Source organism: Callorhinus ursinus, unplaced genomic scaffold (genome assembly GCF_003265705.2).
Source record: "Callorhinus ursinus isolate GAN/ISIS: 27379988/994484 unplaced genomic scaffold, GSC_fseal_2.0 scaffold9, whole genome shotgun sequence".
Classification (NCBI taxonomy): domain Eukaryota; kingdom Metazoa; phylum Chordata; class Mammalia; order Carnivora; family Otariidae; genus Callorhinus; species Callorhinus ursinus.
In genome coordinates, this window is record NW_027397071.1 from 36830882 (window position 1) to 36857818 (window position 26937).

Consider the following 26937-nt stretch of genomic DNA (forward strand, 5'->3'; position numbering starts at 1 on the left):
CTACTCCAAAGTGATGAAGGATTTTACATATTAACTTTAACCTGCACTTGGGGACACAATCACCAAAACAAAAAACAAGTCATCTTCTGAGAATGAAATTATTAAAAATTATCATGCAATAAAGAGACCAGTTCTCCCAAGCAAAAACCTATAAATGGTGGCTGATTATGCTAATGCTAATCATGGTGACCAGATTCTCCAGAGACCAGAGTGTTATTGGCAAGTCTACAGCATTTGCCCTGCCAGTCATACTATGCCCTGAGGGAAGAATGAGTTAATGGAAGCAAGATGTTCAGCATAGAGTTTCCAAAAGAATGCCCAAAGATGAGGCCAGTCTGTCATCAGCACCGCCCAGCAACATATTGCCAGCTCTGAGTCACACATAGACCTAAAGTGCTCAGGACAGTCTCAGCTTGGGGCGCCTGGGTGGCTCAGTCGGTTAAGTGTCTGCCTTTGGCTCAGGTCAATATCCCAGGGTTCTGGGATCAAGTCCTGCATCGGGCTCCCTGCTCGGCGGGGAGCCTGCTTCTTCCTCCTGCTCTTGCACGTGCGTACATGCACACTTTCTCTCAAATAAAATCTTAAAAAAAAAAAAAAAGGCAGTCTCAGCTTGATACTAACCTTCAAGAAAAACCACCTTACACCCCCCACCACTCCCTATACCACACACATCCCACCACTGTGACTTCACCAAGCAACCTATTCAGTATAAACTGTCTTCCCATATAAATTTCCTACATGGCAGAAAATGAACGGCTCAGCTAACACCTGTGTTTTGGTCTCCCACTACATATACATTTCTAATTGTAAAGTACTACACTAGCATTCTGACTTAACAAGTCTCTTGGAAGTTTAGTGAGCATGATATAACCCTGGAAATTTGAACAACTCTGGGAATAGTGAAAAAATAAAAGTTTCTGAGATTTACAAAGCTAAGAACCCAGCCTCTGGAATGTGGGAACTTTATCAGGGGACTGTCATCAATGCTGGAGAAGTCAGCCAACCTCCCTAGATGATGTTCTATCTTACCTTGCTCTTACTTGAAACACCAGTAGCTAGAAGGGAAATGTAGAATGGAAGATTTTAATACGCTTTTTTTAAAAACAATTGTAGGTTCACAGCAAAACTGAAAGACAGATTTCCCATATACCTTCTGCCCCCACATATGTACAGCCTCCCCCATTCTCACCATTCGCCACCACAGTGGTATGTTTGTTACAATCAAGAGACCTACACTGACACATCATTACCTAAAGTCCACCGTTTACATTAGGTTTCACTCTTGGTGTTGTACATTCTATGGGTTTGGAAAATTTCATGACATAGATCCACCATGACAGTAGCATTCAGAGTAGTTTCATTGTCTTAAAAATCCTATGTGCTCTGCCTATTCACCCCAGATATTTTTTTCAGTCATTATTTGTCAAACCATCCTTCTGCATGAGTGGTTATCTCAGAACCAACCACTCGGTGGCACCAAATGTTAAAATTTAAGTCCTGGCTTGGCCCAGTCTCCAGAAAGGCCAATTTAACAGCAGAGGAAACAGAAGCCATGTTTCTCTATGATCCTATGATTCGGGGACATAAATCAACCAGTCTATACATGAAAACAGGCAGGATGGTTCACCCAGAGCCGGGGGGGGGGGGGGGGGGGTGGAACACAAGTTCTGTACTTCCATACTGAATGTTTTAAAGGTTGTGAATGTTTCTTGTCTGGCCTAGCCTACTTTTGGGGTGCTGGCCTCAGCATGTCTAAGCAAACAGGCCAGGTCCCTTCACTTTCCATGAACAAGTTTACCTGAGGCTGCTCTTGTGGCTGAGTGAGGAGAGGGATGCAGTTCATACGGTAGACACACTAGTAACCAGCCTGCCGCTAGCTGGATTCACTAGATTCAGGGCTCCTCACTCGGGTGAAGCATACAGACTACCCGACAGCTGGTCACGTAGGGCACACAACACTCATGGCTTGTGGGCACATGGCTGCTCCCACAGTTGAGGTGGATGGCACCAAGAAGCAGTCACATTTGTTCCCAAGTCCCTTTTGTGGCGATTGTATCTGTTATTCTAATTATGTAATTTAATTTAAAAGTACATGCCCTGATGAAATAAGTGTGAACCAAGGAGTTATTATTGCTAGGAAAAGTAGGTTAACTGCTTTGGAAAGAGTCCATGAGGCCAAGATAAAAAAAAAAAAAAAATTAGGTGTGGGCAAGACAACACTAGATTAGGAAAAATATCTTTAAACGTTCAGCATTTCACATATCTAGTTTTTATTTAAAAATGAAACAGAACCCGTAGGCATGCATTAAGGTTATAATTATATAAGACTTCACAGAACTCCAATTTGTGTCCTCCATGCAAAGAATGGGGTTTTTACATAAAAAAAAACCTAGAATATATAGTTTTTTGGGTTTTTTTAAGATTTTACTTATTTATCCAACAGAGAGAGAGAGACACAGCAAGAAAGGGAACACAAGCAGGGGGAGTGGGAGAGGGAGAAGCAGGCTCCCCACAGAGCAGGGAGCCCGACATGGGACTTGATCCCAAGACCCTGGGATCATGACGTGAGCCAAAGGCAGACATTTAACGACTGAGCCACCCAGGCGCCCCAAGAATATATAGGTTTTAAAATAAGATGTTTATACACACTTGTATCATTCTTTATGATACTCCATTTTAACTGGCATTTTCAAGGTCAAGTGGAGAAAATGAGAAGCAGAGAAAAGGTCTGTCGCCAGTCCCACCCTAACCTCTAGAGAAATAAGAGGGGCTGACAAACTAAAGTCCCATTTTCAGAAGGCACACATACAACATGGTGTAGATCCCCCAACTGACACAGGGTGACACGGTGGGGAAAACTTCTGCCCAGAACGACGTCTGTTCTGGTCCCATGAGGGCCCTAGTTGGGTATGGGTAGAGTATGGATCATCACTTCCATAAGCAGGGACAGAGCCAGGATTTTAACGGGAGGTGAGTACAGATGGACACAGCTACAACCAACACTTGCTCAGGGAACAAGATGGACTTCAGAATAAGAAAACCTGAGTTTAAAACCCAGCTCTTCTGTTTACAAACTGTGAGAACGTGAATAAGCCCTTATCCGGAAAATGAGATAAACACCTAAATATGGTGTTGTTTTAAACATTTGCATGGCTAGGGCGCCTGGGTGGCTCAGTTGGTTAAGCGACTGCCTTCGGCTCAGGTCATGATCCCGGAGTCCCGGGATCGAGTCCCACATCGGGCTCCCCGCTCAGCGGGGAGTCTGCTTCTCCCTCTGACCCTCTTCCCTCTTGTGCTCTCTCTCATTCTCTCTCAAATAAATAAAATCTTTTAAAAAAATAAATAAAATAAACATTCGCATGGCTAATGTATAAAATGTGCTCAGTCCGGTGGCCTGGCTCGTATTATAGAATGCTTCTTCTGGTACATTTCAACCTAGAGAGGGAAATCTGCTCTTCCCGAACTCCCTCACCATCAGAAATATTTGCACTGGTTTTCTAAGAGGGTTCAGAAAATTGTCACTTCAAATACAGAGGTCTCTTTTTTATTCTATTTAATCTTTTCCATAAAAACTACGATTTCCCCCACACACACAATTTACAGGCGGGTGGATACTAGTTCCATAAAACTATGATATCCCCCCTCTTCAATTTACAGGAGGGTGGAAACAACACATGACCCTCCCATTCTCCAAAGTGGCTGAGTTTAAACCCAACCCCTCACAGGGGCACTCAGTAATGGAGGTCCTCCAGCGTCCATCCCATTGGTTGTCTTCTCAGTATCCATCAGTTACCTGAGGATCACTGTGGTTCAGGGGAAGCTGACTGCTCCCAGCTTCAGGGATGGAAAACCTAATGGATTCCCTTCATCACAAGTACTATTTCAGAGGTGGGCATGTGACCAAAGTCAGTTAAGTCAGAATGAACCTGAGAATTTTTGCTAGAAATTCTGAGACAAGGACACTCTCCTTTTCTGTTCTACAAGAATAAGGAAGCATAGAGTCCCAAGAGTTGCTGACCACCATCTTGGGACATAGTGTCGAGCTAACTTTAAGATCATATAGGAATAATGACACTGATACCTCAGGCAGGAGCACAGAAAGAATGAGCAAGAAACTGGGTCCTGATCACATTATCCAGGCCCTACACAGAGTTTGGCTAATGCCAGCATCACTCATGGAGTTGATTTATAAGATTCTCTTTTTTGCCGCAAGCCAGTCTGGTAAGGTTTTCCACTGTCTCCAACTAAAAGACATCTCACAATACAGAATTCTATCTAAGCAGTGAGGCAATTTCTAAACAGGCCTTCCAATGCTTAGACATACACAAATGGAACTGTCTAGAAACAGCTCAAGTGCTCCCTACCCTACTTCCAAACCCCAACACGCACATGCACAAACACACACTTCTCAGCACAGCTGACCTAAAATCTAGCTTGTGTCCCAGAATCTAAAACTTTAACTGTACATTCCTCTTTTCCATGTGTCCTTCCTCTCATCAACATTTCTCAGACTCCTTTAGAATAGCTTATGAGGTTTTGTTTTGTTTCTCAATTCAGCTGGTAGGATGCTGGGGCAGATAAAAAGAACAAAATGGATGCTATATGCACAAGGCATCAGTTGTCCACTGGATCAAAAGGGCTGACAACACGTAAACCAACCCCATAAAACACACACACACACACACACACACTTGCTAACTGTTCCTCTGATGAGACTAAACAGTGCATGACATTTATGGGAAATGGAATAACTGTGACCCAAATCTTGTTCTTTAGTTAGGAGGTCATTTAAGAAAAACTCAGCCCTGTTTTTAACACTCCTTGAAATTACAGGCAAAAGTCAATGTGATCCTCTGGGAAGAGGTTTTTAGCTTTAATCCAGAGGGGACTGTATTACAAAAAAGATTACAAACCTCTGGACTCCAATATGATGGCAAAAAACTTAAGGGCTGGCTAAAACGCATTTATCCTTTTAAACTTATTCTATTCCACAGTATGATTTTATCATAAGAATTCAAAAAAATCAGGAGTTATTTTTCACTTGTATTATTGGTTTACTACATATTTTTCTACCAGCCTTCAATAAAAAGTATGAAAAGTAGTTACCAAAACAATCTTAACAATTTAAAGAATTGATACAATGGAATATTCTACCACATTTCTAACACAGATTTATAATATTATAATATTAAAGAAATATTAATAATATTTATAATATTAAAGAAAAGTGTTTAAATTGAGAATAATCAGGGGCGCCTGGGTGGCTCAGCTGGTTAAGCACCTGCCTTCAGTTCAGGTTATGATCCCAGGGCCCTGGGACTGAGCCCCGCATCCGGCTCTCTGCTCAGCGGGGATTCTGCTTCTCCCTCTCCCCCTGCCCCTGCTCTCTCTCTCTCTCTCTTTCTCTCTCAAAATCCTTTAAAAAATGAGAATCAGGGGCACCTGGGTGGCTCAGTCGTTAAGCGTCTGCCTTCGGCTCAGGTCATGATCCCAGGGTCCTGGGATCAAGCCCCATGTTGGACTCCCTGCTCGGCAGGAAGCCTGCTTCTCCCTCTCCCACTCCCCCTGCTTGTGTTCCCTCTCTCGCTGTGTCTCTCTGTCAAATAAATAAAATCTTTAAAAAAAATAAAAATAAAAATAAAAAATAAAAAAATGAGAATCATATAGTTAAAAATTATAAAGCCACTAAAAATAGAATGATTCAGTCTCCCTACTTCCTAGGCTAGAAATGCTAGCCTCTTTTTCTAAATTATTATTTTCTGGTTATGAAAGTTAGTATGTTCGTTTTAGATTTTAAAATGAAAAAAATACAAGAATCCTAAAGAAAGAAGTCATACTCACCACCTAAACAACCATTAAATTTCAATATACATACACTGTAAGTCATTTTTCTTCTACATTTAAAGATTGTTTTTACAGAAATGGGATATTACCACCCATTATTTTATAATCTGCCTTTTCATTTATCATTTTCCATACACAAAAGGGATAATCTCCTTACTTCTGAAAACATACTCTTACAATTTTGAGCACAATTTTTTAGATCCGTTTTCCTGTAATTTATGACAACTCCCATTGTACAAATACTCTGGCAGAATATGTATTATTGACATAATTGCTGTTTTTCTAATAAGTTACATTATATTCACACTATTCAGCCCTATTAAGGAAGCCACTTATATTTTAGCATTTTTGCCCGCCTCCTCCTACACTGCTATTACTAAGCTTAAGAACAGTTGAAAATGGTCATCTGTCTTCTATTCACAGTTGTTAACTCCAAATGCTCCTGAAACATTATAGTTCTAAGCCAATCACTGTTTAAGGTAAGTGTCTTGGGAAACCTCGATTACAAAGTTCTTAGTATTATGGATTATAATTTCACTTTTCTGTTAATTAAAAATGTCAGCATTTAATGAATTTTCTTTTAATGACAGTTTACAATTAGAATAGGAAGAGTGCATATTTAGCCTGAGTCCTTACTCAGCTGGGTCTTTACACTGAAAACACATTTATCAGTTACACTCAGTATTCATCTAACCCATCGGCCACACCCCCACAAAAGAAACTGTAACTCTTCATTTATCTTCTCCCATAGTAACTTTGTGGTAAATGCAAAATCAACATCTAGCTGGATAGAAGGGCAGAACAAACTATGACATAAGAAGATGATTAAGTGGCATGTTCTAGCCCCAAAATTTATCATTGTAAAGACTTTAAACCTTTGCCAAAAAATACGAGAGTTGCATGCACTGTCAGATAAAATGCAAACTATCTAAAATTGAACATCTCTCCCTGACTTTCCCCCAATTTCCACATCCAAATTGCCTCATTTCTAATCACTCTCATTACACAGGCTCCAAGGATAGACATCTTGGGAGTGACATTTGCTTCTGAACTTCCTCTTCTCTTCTCTCTATTAAGCAGCATCGGTCCAGCCCCTAACTGCCATTCTGCCTTGGCAGTATTACTCAGGCTTTTTTCTCTCCTTCAAATGCCTGCTGCTGCCCCTAATCCCAGCCCTTATCCCTCACTCAGGCACTGCTACACAGTTTCTCCTCTATAAAATATGGCCACGTTGTTTTTCCAGGCTTAATTGCCCAAAATCTATTTCATCATGTCATTCTTCAGTTCTAATACCTAAATGACTCCCTATTATCCTCAAAAACAAGCTCAGATTCCCCACCTAGTTTTTGAAGCTCTTCTTAGAAGAGCCCATCTACCCCAACCCCTCACCCACCTCCCCTCCAGCAACCCTCAGTCTGTTGCCTGTAGTTAAGAGTCTCCCATGATCTGTCTCCCTGTTTTCGTCAGAAGGGCACTTAAAGTGATGAGCACTGGGTGTTGTATGCAACTGGTGAATCGCTGGATTCTACCTCTGAAACTAGTTAATACAGCATATGTTAATTAAATTGAATTTAAGTTTAAAAATTAAAAAAAGAAAGAACCCAGAAACTGCTTTTGCAACCTGATCTGCTGAAGTTCCTACAAGCCTGGGCTCTTCACTGTCCTCAACACTTCCCACAGAAAACCCTCCTTGTCTATACTTTTCCTTCCATCTGCCAAGGCCAAGTTCAAATGCAATCTTCTCTAGGAATCTTTCTCACGTATTCCAGCCTACTCATATCTTTCCCTTCTCTGAACACCAATTTAATTTTCTGAAATGGATTTAAAATTTTACTCCATAATTCTGGGTATAAGAAATGTCAGATTGAACCAGACTTTGAGCCCCCACTCCAGAGGCTTGGTGAGAAACTCTTAGTTTTATTATGTAAATCTATCTTCCTCTCTGAGGAACAAGAGAGCTAAATGTGCTCAGTACAACACAAACCCTACCCTGAAACTCCATGTCCAAGTCAGTGGGTCCACTTGCAGCCCAAGCCCAGGACACAGGGTGTCCTTCACCTCAGATTGCAAGGCTGTGCACAGTTTTTTTTAAAGATTTTTTTGTATTTATTTATTTGACATAGAGAGACAGTGAGCATGTACAAGCAGGAAGAGTAGCAGGCAGAGGAGAAGTCCCTGATGCGGGACTCCATCCCAGGGTCCTGGGATCATGACCCGAGCTGAAGGCAGATGCTTAATTGTCTGAGCCACACAGGCGCCCCATGCACAGTTCTTAAGACTCTAATACTGTATGCAGCTCTATCAGGGGTCCTGTCACCTCTCATGGAGAGTTCCATGGAAATAGGACACTAGTCCCTGATACTGTTGGGACCTACCAAAAACCATGGCTTTCTCTTTGGGGAAGTTCCTTCCCAATCTTATCATTTCTCCCAGGCCCTAGAACTCTAAGCTTTAGAACCCTTACCAGTCATGGAGAAGTCAGCTCTCAGCTGAAGTGCACTTTGTTTAAATCTGTATGACAGCACGTGTCCTATTTCACGTTGTATTCTAAAGAGGCAGTACCATACACAGTTAAGAACACAAGCCTCAGGAGCAAACAGGAATTAAGTACTGTACTTGCACTTCCTGTCCACCACTGGGTGACTTCAGCAAGGTATTCAACTGCCCAAAGTCTCAGTTTACTTATCTGAAAAACCCTCTCAAGAATGGCATGAGGATTAAAACAGACCATAATAGTAGTCCTATTAGGAATGACTTACATTTATATAGCACTATGTGCCAAGCACTATTTTAAGTGCTTTACATATATTAACTCATTTAATCCTCACAACTCTTTATGGATAAGTAAACAGGAACAAAGGGAGTAACTGTTCCAAAAATCACATAGGTAATAAGCAGCAGGACAGGAATTACACCCAATTTGTCTCAGAGCCTATGTTCTTTATTGCTTCTTATAAGCGTTCAATAAATGGTAGCTATTACTGCTAATAATAGAATTACTTGATTCTTAATGTATCTACCTCCTTATAAATATAAATCGTAAGTTCCTTGAGGACAGCAAACATATGGACTTATCCATAACAGCTGTTAGCAAGCTGGCTCTGAAAGTTCACTGCATGGGTTAGAAGCCTGCCTCCATCACACACTAGCTGGCTCTAAAACCTTGAACAAATGGCTTAATATTTTAGCATGGTTGAAAGGATTAAGTGATTTCCTACTTAGAAAGTACTTAGAAAACTGAATGGCATGTAGCTACTATAAAGACATATGGATATATCTCATTATTTGATGTGAGATATGATGTCATCATCTGTCTTTCCATGATCTGCAACTGTGACAGAGTTCCCAACAAATACCTGCTATAACCAACTCACCTGCATTGCTGTTCATGAACTTATAGAAAGGCTACACCTGGAGTGCCTGGGTGGCTCAGTCGATTAAGCATCTGCTTTGGCTCAGGTCATGATCCCAGGGTCCTGGGTTCGAGCCCCGCATTGAGCTTCCTGCTGAGCAGGGAGCCTGCTTCTCCCTCTCCTTCTGCCTGCCGCTCCCCCTGCTTGTGTTCTCTGTGTCAAATAAATAAAAATCTTAAAAAAAAAAAAAGAAAAGAAAAGACAGGCTACACCTTCATAATAATAGTAATACTTTTATTGAACACGTACTATGTGTCAGGGACTAGTCTATGATTTTTTTCATGTGTTTAATCACTTAATCCTCAATGTGATAAATACTATTACCATCTTCACTTTTTATATGAAGAAACCAAGCCACAGAAAGTTTAAGTAATTCATCTAATGCCACATTATCACACAGCTCATATATGACAGTCTACATACTTAACTACTTATGCTTTCTTCCTCTTTAGTAACTTTTATCATATTCCCCAGTATATTTTGTAGAATTCAGTAAACATGAAAAGGCACCAAGAGCATTTATTAGTTGAAACTTTTTCACTAGAAATAGCATGAAAAATATTTTCAAATACTTAAAAAATACTATCAAAAAAGTCATCTAAAACTTAAAAGCCAAAGTTTCTCTCTTAATATCAAATAGACTTCGTCTTTGAAAATGAGTACATCAGTGAAGCTGAATCACAAAGATGAGGTCCGAGTTTTCCAGCTGTGAATGACTCAAAGGACTCAGACGTACTTCACATACTGAACATCCTATTCTGATAGACACATAGCACAGAAATGAACTCTCTAAAAGAAGACATAGCCCAGAGATCTATTACAAAACCCAACCTCAAAATAAAGACTATCACTGCTTTAGGAGATAAACTTTTTCTTTCAACTCCCTTTGATTTTGGAAACAATTTACAAAAACATTTCAGGCCTCCTACAAACATCTTTCCATAAAGGGCAACAATTACAAACTAAAGAACTTCTCCAGGATAAATACAGACTCATCCAAGTAAAACAATCTAAGTTTCATAGATTTAACAGTTATTTTTCTGCAATTACAAGACCTCATAGGAAGCAAACAAGTTGAACTATTCTGGTCTTAGAGCCAGTTAAGAGTGGGTTTTCATAGCCTTGGGAAAGTCTAGGTTTACAGGGCAAACCCTGCAGTGTTGAGCTCACTGTGGAGACATGTTCCTTTTCATTGGCAAAAAGGGAAAGGAAGTGAGCCATGCCCTAAAAAAAAATACCACCAGAGACATTCCACCCGATACTTGATAAGAACTGGGAAGGCTGCCATCAACTCATGGCTAGAAGGCGGAGAATTTGGATTAGAAAGCAGCTGACCAGGAGAAACCATGTTAGGTATGGGAAAGATTCCTCAAACTACAAATTTTTAACAAGGGAATCACTTAAACCAGTTGCTTCCAAATTTTATTTTTTGCTATGACCCACAGTGAGAAATAAACACATTATATCATAACATAATTATACAGATGCACACACACCTATATCTGAAACACAAATATACAAAAAAACATTAACTGACATGTACAATGTTACCTACCCTTACTAGGCACAAAGAACTATGAAGTTTTCAATTCTATTCTACTCCCTATTCTAAACACAGTGGTTGAAATCCACTAGATGAAAAACAGTGATTTAAACTCTGATCAACACAGGAGAATCTGAGGGTGTGTTTTAAAGTAGCCTTTATTTCTCCCTCAGAGCCCGACCACCAACTTAGAAAAGCTGAGTGGAGCACCTGCTCTTGGGTCAAGTAATGGATTCTTGAGTGTTTGGGAAAAGGCCATCCAGAGCCTGTCTCTTCCATGTCTGGCCATTCCTCACTCTGCTGGCTCCTCCTCTTTCTACTCCCTAAATGTTGGCCTTCCGCCACAGCTCCAGGTTTGGTCTTTTTCTTACTACCTTGAGCGATCAGATTCCACAGCTTCAAATTACTCATAAATCCCATTCCCTAGGCTCCAGTTCTCAACACTTGTCTACCTCTTACACATTTCCAACTAAATTCTCCCACAGGTTTCAAACTCATCGAGCCTAAAATTATATTGTAAGTACAGTCTCTCTTCTCTAAGTCCTCACCCAAATCTATTTCTCTTCTAGTTTTCCTCATCTTAAAAAAAAGCACTCCATTCCACCCCTTACCCAAGCCACAAAACTGTGGGTTATCATTTGCAATCTCTTTTCTTTTACCTCTACATTCAATGAGTTTCCAACTCTACCTTCTTAATATTCAGTGGTATGCAGGTAAGTGTTTAACCATCAGCTCTCCAGGCTAAAAAAAAAAAAAAAAAAAAAAAAAAGCCCAAACTTGCAGTACTTTCTCAGTCTGTGATGTAAATACCCCACACCATAGCCAGTTTCAAGCCACCAGTGTGAGGTCACTGAACATGGAGTTTGGAAGAGATGTGCACAAATGGCTCCAGCACACCAGTCTATTCCTCAGAACCATTTCTCACCTCCATACCTACTGCTACTGCCTTCATTCAGATTTCTTCTCTCTCCTCAACCTACACAATAGAATCTTCATGGATTTCCGTGGCCACACGAGCTTATAAACCACCCCCACCCATTTGACACAGTCTCCAAAATATCTCTCTAAAAGCCAAGTCTCATCACCTGCTTAAAACCCTTCATTGCCCACTCTTTTATCTTCACATATAAGGCTCTTGATTTGGTTTCTACGGACCCTTGAGCTTCAGCTCTTGCCACACAACCACCTAGAACCTCTATTCCAATCATACAGACATACATGATATTCCCAAACATAGGATACTGCTGTATACCTCTACACCTTTGCTTATTCTATTCCTACTCCCTGGGACAACCTTCCCTAATTTGTTCACTGAGCACACCTCTTAAGATTCAGCTCAAATCTTTTCTCCAGGAAGCTTTTCCTCAACTCCTTAGGTAGACTTGATGTCGCCCACTTTTATGCCTCTAGTGCATGTTAGCACTGCTAACTTTCTTTATTGAATTTCTTTTCATGTTCATTTCCTCCCACTAGATAGGAGCTTCTTGAAGGCAAGAACTAGGTCTTATTCATGTGATATACCAAGCAAGTAGTATGGTGATGGAATATGGTGGATGCTCAAGGAACTATTATGCCAGCCACTAACACTCTAATACCAGCATATACTAACTGCTCAAATATCTATTCAATGAAAACATCAGTATGTTCCTGCCATCTACCTAAGGCCAAAGGACAGCTAAGATACTCCACCTATACCTTCTAGATTATTAGGGAGCTCATATTGCCACAGTCAAAGAATTTGCACTGTTAATTTTCCTTTAAGCCTACTGGCCTCTGTGTTAGTTTCCTAAGGCTGCCACAAAAGACCACCTGGCTTAAACAGAAGAAATCTATTTCCTCTGTTCCCGAGAAGCTGGATATCAAGTCATCCCCAGGGTTGCTTTCTTCTAAGACCTCTCTTCTTGGTTTGTACAGGTCTTCATGGTCACATGGCATTCTCCTGCTATGTGTATGTGTGTCCAAATTTTCTCCTCTTTGACCAGTCACATTGGATCAGGGCCCACCCTAATGATCTCATTTTAACTTAACTGCCTCCTTAAAGACCTTATCTCCAAACACAGTCACATTCTGAGGTGGTGGTGATTAGGGCTTCAACACAAGAATTTTAGGGGGGCACAATTCAATCAATAACAGCCTTTTGCTAAACTGTGAGCTCTTCAAAAGGCAGGAGCTATGGCTTCGTCTTTCTTAGTATCCACTGTGCCTAATGGAGTACCTGGAACACAGAAAATTCTCAATAAATTATTTGTGGGAGACATAAATGAAGGACCTTCCCAGAAGTATAGTCCAAATCTGGATTACTGCCCTTTCCAAATCCGGTGGCCAGCACCAAGAAGAACGTGGCTTTTAACTCTCTCCCTTAAAGAAAGCTTGATGCAGCCTGGCTGGTTCAGTCAGTAGAACATGTGACTCTTGATCTCAGAGTTGTAAGTTCAAGTCCCACGTTGGGTGTAGAGATTACTTAAAATAAAATCCTAAAAAGCTCAATGCCATCACGATCTCTAGATAGTCCATTGCCAAACTGCCATTTACATAGCACCCAACACCAAACAGGAAAAAAAAAAAATCCGTAAGACCAGACACCCAAAGCCAACTGACAATACCCTGCCTCCCTCCAGACCCATTCTAATATACCCAGACTGACCGTATCATGCATGGGTAGAGTCAGATTCAAAGTCAAGAGAAAACCAACACACTCCACTAAACAAGGTATAAAAGCTTAGGAGAAATGGCAAAATGGACATCTGCTACTTTTTTCCTACCCAAAAGGAAATTTCTCCCTCACTGTTCTGCATGATTTTGGTGAGCCTATTAACCATGCCTGCCTCCCCACTACCAAGATGGGACATGACCTAATCAGTTTCCCCTGCTCTCCCAGGAATTTGAACCCTGAGTGAAGTAACACGAAGATAGGAAATAACTGGAGGGAATTAATCAGACCAGGGCCATGAAAGGTGCCTGGTTCATACATTCCCGAAATGGCCTTCGTTCCTGACCTTCCCAAGGCATGACTGACAGTCTTTGTTTCTGAAACCTACTTGTTAAGTTTACCAAAAAAATGCCTTTTCATTAAACTAGAAAGTATTTATTCTATAGCTCTCAAAAAGAATCCTGGCATATATAATGGCCCCTGGAAATGGGATGTGACTGGTGGTGGACCTAAAAATGAAAATAGGAGCAGACTGTAAAGATTCCCCTATCCAGAGTTGTGTTCATCATCCTTGTTCTACCACTGCAAAGCAACCAAGTACACTCCTTTGTGCATTTTAGGACACAGTCCACGTGACTCCCCAGGCTAAATCTTTAGGGAAGTTGGTAAGGAAATGTCAAAATACTAGAGTGTATGGCTATTTCAACAGCTTTTGGTAAAAATCCTAGAAATGACTTCACTTCAGCCTAGGTGGCCTAGCTGATCGCAGAGACCAGAACATTCTGCCTCACCTACGTTGGCCCTTTTCTCCTGTAGGAATCCAACACAACAGAGTCAGATAATCATGAAGGACTAGGAATTTGAATCAATTCATCAATGATAATGCTAGAAGACACAGGAAGGAAGGAAGCAGAAAAAAATTAGAACCAAGAGAACTGGGAGAAGTTAGATTCCTCAAGTACCTCCTAATGGATACTCCCCTTCCAAGAAAAGCACCAAGCACTGGGACGAAGTCAAAGGATGAGAAACAAACTAGCATTGCCTTTATCTCAAGGCAAAAAGCAGCAAAATTGAGGGCTGAATTATGGGCAGAGCAGGAAAGCCTACTTCTAAGAGAGAAATCCCCAAGCTGTGGCCCAAAGTCAAGTACCAACCCGGAGTGGAAATGCATATAGTCCAGCAGATTTAAGTTAGGCTGTGTTAAGCTGTCACAGGAACTTTGGAAGATAAAAACCTATCATTGCTCCAAAATCAATTTCCACATATCCTAACCCACAGCACCACCAGAATTTGGGATGCTAAAATAATACACCCCCACTAGGAAAATCCTACCCACTGTCCTTCTCAAATGTGTACATGAAATTCCTATGAGGCAACAGAGAGCAGGTTTAATAGTAGCCAGGGGAGTGATGGACACTGGGGAGGGTATGTGCCATGGTGAGTGCTGTGAATTGTGTAAGACTGATGAATCACAGACCTGTACCCCTGAAATAAATAATACATTATGTTAATAAAAAAATTAAAATTAAAAAAATTAAAATTAAAAAAAAAAATAGTAGCCAGGCACATAAGGCAGTGCAGCACGACAACCATCTATACGTGTGTCTCGGGCACTGAAGGAGAAAACCTAATCATGCAGCAACAATAGCTAAATACAATGATCTCTGTAATATCCAAAACTAATACCAACCTAGCATCCAAGTTAAAGTGTATCAGTAACTTTCTATAAAGATACAGGGACCACAAGATTTAGATGCAGACAATAGGTAAAAATAGAAAAAGATTAACTTTGAAAAATAAACTACATGGTAGAAGTAAAGATGAAAAAAATTTATACTCCTTGAGTTGTACCAAGAGAATGACTGATTTACAGAGTCTAAATCAAGTAAGAATATCTCAAACTGTTTACATCCTAGTGGTTTATATGTTATAACACCCAAGGCGTTGGTCAGCAAACAAAGCCACTTCAAAACGAGCGCTAGATAGAAACCTGAGTGCTGCCCACCTTCTGTGACAAGCAAGCTCAGAAGCTGGGTTGTACTCCATGCAGAATCACAGTATGTACAGTATTGCTTCCTAGAATGAATGATCCCTCCAGGAGCAGCACTGGCATAAGGCATTCTTCCTCCCCCCTCCCCCTGCCACCCAGTGTTTTCTTTTGGGTTTTAATTTTTTTTTTTAAGATTTTATTTATTTGACAGAGAGAGACAGCGAGAGAGGGAACACAAGCAGGGGGAGTAGGAGAGGGAGAAGCAGGCTTCCTGGTGAGCAGGGAACCCAAGATGGGGCTTGAATCCAATACCCTGGGATCATGACCTGAGCCAAAGGCAGATGCTTACTGAGCCACCCAGGTACCCCGGGATTTTTTATTTTAATTCCAGTATAGTCAACATACAGTGTTATATTAGCTTCAGGTGTGCAATATAGTGATTCAACAATTTTATACATCGATCAGTTGCAAGGCATTCTTTTCTTAAACCTTCTATGGAACTCTTTCTCCCCTAAGTCATATAATTACTGTATTTCTATTAAATGGCACAGAATCACTTGGAAGTAGAGAAGAATTTCCATTTCCATATGGCTAGTATCTGTCGCTTACTTGCTAAGGGAGGGAAAATGTAATTACCAAGATCCATTGCATTCTCCCATCATTTTTAATAACTGCCCTGAGAAAACACCCATTAAAGACAAACTGTAAGGACCCTGAAAAAACACCCATTAAAGACAAACTATAGGGGCGCCTGGGTGGCTCAGTTGGTTAAGCGACTGCCTTCAGCTCAGGTCATGATCCTAGAGTCCCGGGATCAAGTCCCACATCGGGCTTCCTGCTCAGCAGGGAGTCTGCTTCTCCCTCTGACCCTCTTCCCTCTCGTGCTCTCTATCTCTCATTCTCTCTCTCTCAAATAAATAAATAAAATCTTTAAAAAAAAAAAAAAGACAAACTATAAGGATTATTTATGTACTGTGAGCAAAAGAACGAACATAATTTGGGTGGGGTCATGGATGAGTAAGGGCAGTCTAGAATGATTCTGCTGAAGATATTTCAACACTGATGAACATTAGGCGGTCATTTGGCTTATTAAAATAGTGCTGGGTAGAGAGAAGCTGGCACATTCTCCTGTAGAGGAGATGGCTCTGGTTTGAACAGTTGGGACACAGCTGCCATGGCTAAAACCAAGCAAGTACAGATGTCACACCAAAGTGGAAGTAATTTCATACCATACCATGCTGCCAAATTCAAAATGCCAATGGAGGAAAAGTATTGAAGGAAGTCTTTAAAATAGACTAGATAACTATTTTAAATACCAATTCTGTGTGTAACTGAAGTTTTTGCTGTTGAGGTCCATGAACAACAGTTATTATGGCTTAGAGAGCTCGATCAAGAATTTTATTGCTGAGCAAGATAAATGTAATACAATGTGCTCTCCTTGGAGTTTGGAACAGCCACAAAGTCACTGGACATTAGACTTTGTAACTCCAAAGGTCTTTCAGAAATTGTCCTTTTTAACAACTTTTTTCTCCTCGAATAATTGTTTTCCCTTGTCAGTGCTGTCATTCTCTATAGTCTTAATGGATATATTGTATCACATGACATCACAGCTCAGTACGCTTGTCTTAAAAAGACAAGCCAGGGAAGGGAACACTTCATACACATACACACCCACACCCAACTTACCAAATGCCTTCTTAGGTTCTATTAACTTCAAGGTAAAGGATTCATCTTTTTTTAATTCCCTTAATTTTTTTGCAACATCATAGTGACGCCACCCAACGATATTTTCTCCATTTACAGATTCAATATGATCCCCCACACAGACTGTTTTAACAGAGTCAATTAGGCTACCATCTTTAATTCTCTGAAAGAAAGAAAATTAAGGATAACACATAATACAAAATGGAACTGCATAACATTACTTTTCATGCTCCTGAGACATTATATATAATACACTGACATATTAACAACGCAACTTAAGGCTAAGTTAAAGATGAAAGACCAAGCAACAAAGGACAACCATCTTACCTCATTTAGAATTATGCTCCATCAGTCATCACACCTTCTCTGAGAAACTTCTGACATCCCCTGGGGTACTCCCCCAAGAATGGTCAGGGTGTCACTCTCATGCTTCTCTAATAGGTTTTGCCACATATTCTGAGCTCTAAGCTGAGCACTTTACATTTGCCATCTCATTTAATTTTAATAACCTTAATGAGAGTCTCACGTCACAGATGAGAAAAATTGAAGCTTGGGAAAATCGTAATTTGCCAGTTCAGCATACTATCGAGCAATTGTTCATTTACTTCTCAATGTCCATTACTGAACCATAATATCCTTGGAGACAGAGATGGTGTTATTCACCATTACGTGCTCTGTGTCTAGCACAAAGTCCCTCCGAAAATGGTTGTTTAATCATTTCAAAATGAAACCCATTACATGAGAATAGAGCTTAAGTTTTTTGTTGTTTTTTTTTTTTACTGGCTACATTTTTTAAACCTTAGTTACAAATGTAATGATTCAAGAATTAGTACAACCTCAGCTAAGAACATCGATTAACTAATAAGACACAGGTGTGGTTACCATTTAGGCAGCCAGTAGGAGTGATACTATACTATCATTTTTCACTTACACCTTTTAGGCCAGGAGAACATAGGACTCAGGAAAACTTCGAATTGGTCTTTCTTAAATCTATTTTACTTCCATACAATAAATCTATAGCTCAGAGTCTCAAAAGGAGACCTAAGACTCCCTAAGACAGTACTAAGATTTTAGAGAAGGATTTTAGGGATCAGAGGCCCAGAAAAAAACTGCACAGATAACAGCCCTGCAAAGTTAATTCTTCCAAAGTAGTGAGGAACAGGGCAAAAGAAAATCCATAGTCTGCCTCAGGAGTCACAAATCCTTCATGGGGGTGGATAGGATAGAAATATTAGAGGCTACTAGATATATAATAAAAGCATGTGGGGGCGCCTGGGTGGCTCAGTCATTAAGCGTCTGCCTTCGGCTCAGGTCATGATCTCAGGGTCCTGGGACCAAGCCCCGCATCGGGCTCCAGCCCCTCATCGGGCTCCCTGCTCTGCGGGAAACCTCCTTTTCCCTCTCCCACTCCCCCTGCTTGTGTTCCTTCTCTCGCTCTGTCAAATAAATAAAATCTTAAAAAAAAAAAAAAATGTGCATTCCCCACTCTTACCAGGTGGAAGAATAACACCTTCTGAATCAGCAGGGTAACCACTGCGTCTAAGAGTTAAGAGGAAAACTGATCTCATGCACCCCAGCATCTCCATAATATCAACAGAAAAAAGAGAATTGTACAAGACCATTCTGGGAAGGTTGGACTTTTTAAAGTTTTATTAATATATACCAAAACTCACAATAGGTTTTTTCCCCAATTTTAAGAACATTCCTATTTTCATTATAATAGTAACTATTAATATGCTTCATGCAAAAGAAATAATGCCAATTCAGAGTTCACTATCATTACAAAAAGTGAAATATTAAAAAAATGAGAAATTTCATAATCTGACCGGTATTGTTTTATTATTAGGAGTCAATATTAGCATTATTAAGTTAAAAGAATTAAGAGTTACTACAACACACCACTAAGTGCAACTGGAGTATCTAAAGGGTCACAGAAAAATAAGCAAGATTTAAAAGAAAACTAGAGGGGCGCCTGAGTGCCTCAGTCAGTTAAGTGTCTGCCTTCGGCTCAGGTCATTAACCCAGGGTCCTGGGATCGAGCCCCATGTGCCGAGCTCCCTGCTCATCGGGGAGCCTACTTCCTCTGCCCCTCTCCCCCCTTGCTTCTGCTCTCTATCAAATAAATATTTTAAAAAATAAAAATAAAAAAAACTAGAGTATAAAGAAAAAAAAACTTAAATATCCTGTCATCTACCCATTAAGCCATTCGAGAATGTGAAAATCTATGTAACTTTCACTTCCTTTTTATTCTAATTTATCTCTTAATACCTTCTGAACCTATTTTTTCCTTTGATCAATGACACCATATAAATTTCAGTGTCCCACCACATATTAAGACTTGTCACAATTGATTAAAAATAAGCAGTATATAAAATTAATCAAATGAAAAATTTACAGGGCACATGCCTGGCTCAGTCAGAAGAGCATGCAACTCTTGATCTCAGAGTCTTGAGTTTGAGCCCCTAGGTGGAGTGTAGAGATTAAATAAATAAAATTTTGAAAAATGGAAAACTTTACAGGCACACATAAATCTTACCAGTAAATTAAAGGTCAGAGTAACAAAAATCTAGGTTGTCCTGGATCTGTGAGTAGCCACAGAGGTCACTAGAAGAGTGTCCAGACCGAAGGAAGAAAGGCAGTTACCAGAAGTCAGAGCAAGGGGCCAGGCAAGAATCCGGGTGGGCGAGAAAAAAGTCAAAGCATGGGTAATCATCAGAGGTAGCAGATAGGGATCTGGGATGAAGAGATGGGAAAAGCAGTGTAAGAAACTTGAAGAACACCATAAGGGGAATCAAATTCAGAAGCAAAGGGCACGCCTGGGTGGCTCAGTTGGTTAAACATCTGAATCTTGGTTTTGGCTCAGGTCATGATCTGGGAAATTGAGACTTGTAAAATCTAAAATCACAAATGTTTTAGTCTGTTGTCTTTTCACCTGAAAAGTTTTATCTGTGAGAACCATACTGTCTTTTAATTCAATTTTTTTAATCACATATATATTTTAGATTCTACATAGAAGATAGATTATACAGTATAGGTGTTTCTCTAACATTTCACTTAGCATAATACCCTTGAGGTCCATCCATATTGCCACAAATGGGAAGATTTCTTTGTTATACAGCTAATATTCCAGTGTATGTGTGTGTGTACATGTCTTTATCCATTCATCAGTGGATGGGCACCTAGGTTGCTTCCACATCTTGACTGCTGTAAATAATGCTGCAATGAACACCATACACAAATGCATGGTGCATTTGTCTTTATGATTTTAGAGAGAGCGTGCACAGAGGGAGGAGCAGAGGGGGAGGGACAAGCAGACTCTGCACGAAGTACAGAGACGGATGTGGGGCTCTGTCCCACCCCCCTGAGACCATGACCTGAGCTGGACACTTAACCGACTGAGCCACCCAGGCATCCCTGGTTCATTTATCTTCCCGAATTAGCATTTTCATTTTCCTCATATAAATACCCCGAAGTGGAATTGCTGAATCGTATGGTAGTTCTAGTTTTAATTTTTTGAGGGAACGCCATATTGTTTTCCATAGTGGTTGCACCAATTTACATTCCTACCAACAGTGCACAAGCGTTCCCTTTTCTCCACATCCTCACCAACATTTGTTACTTCTAGTCCTTTTGAGAACAGCCATTCTAACAGGTGCAAGGTGGTATCTCACTGTGGTTTTGATTTGCATTTCCCTGATGATTAATGACATAAAGCATCTTTCCATGTAGCTGTTAGCCATCTGTAGGTCTTCTTTGGAGAAATGTCTATTCAGATCTTCTGCCCATTTTTTTTTTAATCTATTTTAGTTAAATAGCCTACTTTTTATTTTTCCTTCTATTGCTTCTGTTTTCAGGTTCAAAAATCACCAAAATCTATGTCTAAGAGCTTACTGCCTATCTTTTCTTCTAGTTTTGTGGTTTCAGGTTTTAAATGCAAGTCTTTAATCCATTCTGGGTTAATTTTTGTGTATGGTGTGAGATAATGATCCAGTTTCATTCTTTTGCATGTGACTATCCAATTTTCCCATTACTGGCTATCCCATATTTCCCACACCACTTATTAAACATTTATTATCTCAAAATAAAAATATAGAGTGTCCCCTCCTCCATTGTATATTCTTGGCTCCCTTGTTATAAATTGGCCATATATGCAAGAGTTTATTTCTGGGCTCTCTATTCTGCCCCATTGATCAAGGTTTGTTTTTATGCCAATACCACAGTTTTAATTACCATAGCTTTGTAATATACTTTGAAATCAGGGAGTGTCCTGCCTCCAGGTTTGTTCTTTCTCAACCTTGCTTGGCTATTCAGGGTCTTCTATGGTTGGTTCCACATAAATTTTAGGACTATTTGTTCTATTTGTATGAAAAGTGTCATTGGAATTTTGATAGGGATTACACTGGCTCTCTAATATTACTTTGGGTAGTATGGACATTTTAACAATATCAATTCTTCTGATCCATGAGCATGGTATAGCTTTTCATTTGTCTTCAATTTCTTACATTAACATTTTGTAGTTTTGAATAGGCTATTCTCCTTGGTTAAATTTATTCCTCGGTACTTTACTCTTTTTGATGCAACTGTAAATGGAACTGTTTTCTCAATTTTTGATAGTTCATTATTAGCATATAGAAATAGAAGATTTTAGCACGTCAATTTTATATCCTGCAACTTTACTGAATTTATTAGTTCTAACAGTTTTCTGGATAAAGTCTTGAGTTTTCTGTATATATCATCTTCAAACAGTGACCATTTTACTTCTTCCTCTCCAACTTGGATATCTTTTTTCTTGCCTTATTTTTCCGGCTAGAACTTCCAATACTGTGTTAAATAGAAGTGGGAATAATGGTCATCCTTGCCTTGTTCCTGATCTTAGTGGTGAAAAGCTGAAAGCTTTTCCTCTAAGTATGATGTTAGCTATGGGCTTGTCCTATAGGACCCTTATTACATTGAAGTATGTTCCCTCTATACCCACTTTGTTGAGAGTTTTTACCATAAACAGATGTTGAATTCTATCAAATGTTTTTTTTTTTGCATCTACTGAGATAAACCACATTAACAAAATGAAGGATAAAAATTATGATTATCACATTGATTTGTGGATGTTGAACCATCCCTGGAATAAACCCCACTTGGTCATGAGGTATGATCCTTTTAATGTATTGCTGAATATGACTGATGTTTTGTTGAGGACTTTTGCATTTATATTATGAATACTGGCTCTTCTCATGGCATTCTTGTCTGGTTTTGGTATCAGGGTAATGCTGACTTCATAAAATGAGTTTGGAAGAGTTCACTTCCAATTTTTGAAAGAATTTGAGAAGCATTGGTATTAATTCTTCTCTTTGAATGTTTGCTAGAATTTGCCAGTGAAGCCATCTGGTCCTAAACTTTTGTTGGGAAGTTTTTCATTACTATCAAGGAGATTAAATCCATCTGCTCAAATTTTATTTCATCATCAGTCTTGGTGGGTTGTAGGTTTCTAGGAATTTACCCATTTCTTATATGTCGTCCAAGATGTTAGAAAACTACTGTGAACAGTTATACCTATGATCCTCTGCATTTCTGTGATATCCAGTGTAACATCTCTGTACTTCTGGTTTTATTGGAGTCCTTTTTGGTGAATCTAGCTAAAGGTCTATTTTTCAAAGAACCAACTCTTAGTTTCATTGATCTTCTCTATTGTCTTTTTAGTCTCCTTCTTTGAGAGTGGGGTGGGGAGTGCAGAGATAGAATCCCAAGCAGCAACCCCCTCACATGGGGTTCGATCTCACAACCCTGTGATCACAACCTAAACCAACATCAAGAGTCAGATGCTTAACCAACTGAGCCACCCAGGTGCCCCGAATATTCCTAGTCTTATTTTTGCTCTCATCTTTGTTCTTCACTTCCTACTAACTTTGGGCTTCATTTGTTCTTTTTCTAGCTCCTTGAGGTATAAAGTTAGGTTGAGATTTGTTTCTTGAGGTAGGCATTTATCTCTATGAACTTCCCTCTTAAAACTGCTTTTTGGGGGCACCTGGGTGGCTCAGTCAGTAGAGCACTGGACTCTTGATTCTGACAAAGGCCTAATCTCAGGGTCATGAGCTGAAGCCCTGGGTTGGGCTCCAAGTTGGTCATGGAGCCTCCTTAAAAAAAAAAAAAAAAAGACACACCCACACACAAAAAATTATGGAACCTGGGACACCTGGGTGGCTCAGTGGGTTAAGCATCTGCCTTTAGCTCAGGTCATGATCCTAGGGTCCTGGGATCTAGCCCTGCATCCAGCTCCCTGCTCAGCAGGGAGTCTGCTTCTCCCTCTCCCTCTGCCCCTCCCCCCTGCTTGTGCTCTTGTTTGCTCATGTTTTTTCTCCTCAAATGAATTAAAAAAAAAAAAAGCATGGAGCCCAACACGGGGCTCAATCCCAGGACCCTGAGATCATGACCTGAGCCAAAAATCAAGAATCAGATGCCCAATTGACTGAGCCACCCAGGTGCCCCAAGCCCATGCTCCCATGCATCACGCTGCACTGCCTCCCTCATCATGGAATCCTTCCTCTTTACCCTTGTCTGAATCTATACCACACTGTCCTACTCTAATATACCGACTTCTAACCACTACTGAAAGGATATCAAGCACTCACTTCAGCAGCACATACACTAAAATTGGAACCATACAGAAAACATAACACAGTCCCTGAACAAGAATGACATACAAACTCTTGGAATGTTTCTTTTTCTGCTTATGGTGAGCCAAAAATTAATGAAAATGATTACTTATAAGGAGTGGGAGAAATGAGTAATGGGATAGAGGGCTAGGGGAGTGACAGATCTCTGAAGGTCTTTTAATACAGTTTTAACTTTCGAATCATGTTAGTATTTTATGTATTCAGAAAAAATGAAAACAAGGATAAGGGGAAAACTCAATTCAAAGAGAAGCAAATAGATTCAACAGTATTTCAAATAAATAATAACCACTTAGTGGGGAAAGCGGCAGGAAAAAACCTATTCCAAGTAACCTCTGAATACTTTGTTTATATATGTACATTTAGATTAAAGAGGATATTTGGCAACTGATAAAATAATTTTAAACCAATGTCCATCCTGCAGGTTCTTGTGTTTGTTTAAAGATTTATTTGACAGAGAGACACAGCAAGAGAGGAAACACAAGCAGGGGGAGTGGGAGAGGCAGAAGCAGGCTTCCCGCAGAGCAGGGAGCCCAATGTGGGGCTTGATCCCAGGACCCTGGGATCATGACCTAAGCTGAAGGCAGACGCTTAACAACTGAGCCACCCAGGTGCCCCACACTGCAGTTTTATCAATACTAGATTTTCTGAATTTCACAATTGTACTATAGTTATATAGAGAAAAACCCTGTGCTTAGTAACTCCATTCTGAAATAGTAAGGACTAAATAGGCATAATACATACAACCCACTTTTTCAAATAGCTCAGAAAAATTATACGTATTTGTATTTATGTGTATATATACACACACACACATATACACGTGTGTATGAGAGCAAACAAAACAGCAAATGTGGCAAATGGTAAAAATTGGAGAAATGGATAAAGGGTATTATGAAAGTCCTCTGTATTATTACAATGTTTCAATAAGTTTTAAATTACCCCCTCAATTTTTAAAGTCATATTAACCATGTACACAGGCTATTCATTTCTCTAAGTTGAATTATACGTCAGCAATTGGCTTATGCTCCACTTTCTCTTTGCCATCATGATGTCTCCACAGGACTAGTAATGAGTACAGAGGCAGGCACATGTTCAAGGAGGCATTAAAAAAAATAAATACAAGCTATGAACATCAGAGGTTAAGATCTAAAAAATCCACACGTGCTTGCGAAACTTCTAAACCCTTCCCTGCTCACATTAGAAAGGCATTGCTGCATGTGCCTCATGTCCTGAGCTTCCCCCAGATAATCCCACATGACTTTCCCAACTCACGATTTTCCATTTGATCACCCACTCGACCTTCAGCACAGTCACATCTTTTGCAGAGCTAAAAATAGCCATTCTATCAAATGGGAAGTTAAATAAAGTACTATTTACAGTTAAGAAGATAGCTTCCCTAAGACTTTTTTTTTTAATGATGACAACGCATCAGCAAAGATTTAGACAAAATAAAAACATGAAACATGTTCTGTTTATGAAATTTATAACTAATTCTTAGTGACATGGATAGGAATGTCAGCTCTGGAGCCAGATCTCTTGAATTCAAATCCTGAATTTTTCAGCTACGTAACTTTGCAGCAAGCTACTTAACCTCCCTGATCCTGTTTCTACATCTTTAAAATAGGTTAATAATACTGCCTACCCACAGGTGAATCTCCCAGACATCATATTGAACAAAAGAAGCCAGAAACAATAGAGTACATGATTCTATTTAATGAAGTTCAAGCAAAACTATGGTGACAGAGATCAGAACAGTGGCTACCTTTGTGGGGGAAGCAGAGTGACTGAGAAGAGTCCCAAGAGAATTCTGGGTGTTAGAAATGAAGTTTCCCTTGAGCCCGGTGGTGGTTACAAAGGTATGAGTACAGTAAGCTATACATTAAAAATTTGTTATACAACAAGAAAAAACATAGTATCAAACTGAATTGTGAGGACTGAGAAACAGTACGTAAAGTATCTAGTACATAATCATTCAATAGAAGTCAGCTGTTATACAATTGCTTAATAGATTTTTGATTTTTCTTTTAAAGATTTTATTTATTTATTTGACAGAGAAGGACAGCAAGAGGGGGAACACAAGCAGGGGGAGTGGGAGAGGGAGAAGCAGGCTTCCTGGTGAGCAGGGAGCCCGATGCGGGGATCAATCCCAGGACCCTGGGATCATGACCTGAGCTGAAGGCAGACGTTTAACGACAGAGCCATCCAGGCACCCCCCTTCATCTCTTAAATATCTACTAAGCAGGGGTGCCTGGCTGGCTCAGTCGGAAGAGCATGTGACTCTTGATCTCAGGGTTGTGAGTTCGAGCCTCACACTGAGTGTAGAGATTACTTAAAACTTGAAAATCTTGAGCACCTGGGTGGCTCAGTCGTTAAGCATCTGCCTTAGGCTCAGGTCATGATCCCAGAGTCCTGGGATCGAGCCCCACATCAGGCTCCCTGCTCGGCGGGAAGCCTGCTTCTCCCTCTCCCACTCCCCCTGCTTGTGTTCCCCCTCTTGCTGTCCCTGTCAAATAAATAAATAAAATCTTTAAAAAAAAAAAAAAAAGATGAGGGGAGTCTGCTTCTCCCTCTGCCCCTCCCCCTGCTTTTCTCAAAAATAAGTAAAATCTAAAAAACAAAAAGAGATGAATCTATTTTCCTTTTTACTACTCCTCAGTTCTGCTTTTCATACTATTTCAAACCTCCTTCTCCCATCTTTGCAGCTCTATATTGCTCTCTTTGTATCTAAATAAAGGAATTACAGTTTAGAAAATGTTGAACATTTAAGAAGTTGTCAAAAATGTGTACACTTGGGGTGCCGGCTGGCTCAGTTGGTAGGGCATCCAACTATTGATCTCAGGATTGTGAGTTTAAGCCCCACACTGGGCATAGAGATTACTTTTTTTAAATTATATTTATAATACATATATATATTACACACACTCTTACTTGGAAATAACCCTAAAAAAAAAAAAATCAATGGAAATCAACATGGAAGTCATCAGATATTAAGGAGCTACAGACCTACAAGAGCTCATATGGATGAGTGGGCACCAGGACCAGGCTTTTCTTTTCAATAAGTTCTAAATTCTAGAGGAAGTTTAAACTGAAGGAAAGAAATTCAAGGAAAGGGTAAACAAAAAATG

The 26937-nt window shown here is 39.9% G+C and overlaps 1 protein-coding gene and 1 non-coding gene across 5 annotated transcripts in view; one reads left to right on the forward strand and one right to left on the reverse strand.

The window, feature by feature from the left end:
* The window catches only part of GIPC2 (GIPC PDZ domain containing family member 2), a 78547-nt gene that overhangs the window by 19274 nt on the left and 32336 nt on the right, over positions 1-26937 (reverse strand). For all 4 annotated transcript variants that reach the window (XR_012379396.1, XR_012379397.1, XM_025872027.2 and 1 more), the window contains exon 3: positions 17127-17307. Coding sequence is in view for 2 of the 4 variants with exons in the window: in XM_025872027.2 (XP_025727812.1) it covers positions 17127-17307 (181 nt within the window). In the remaining 2 variants the exon portion in view is untranslated. The remainder of the gene's footprint in view (positions 1-17126; positions 17308-26937) is intronic.
* Positions 23760-23865, forward strand: LOC112824216 (U6 spliceosomal RNA). The gene has a single exon (XR_003208365.1). It is a non-coding gene; the product is annotated as a U6 spliceosomal RNA (small nuclear RNA).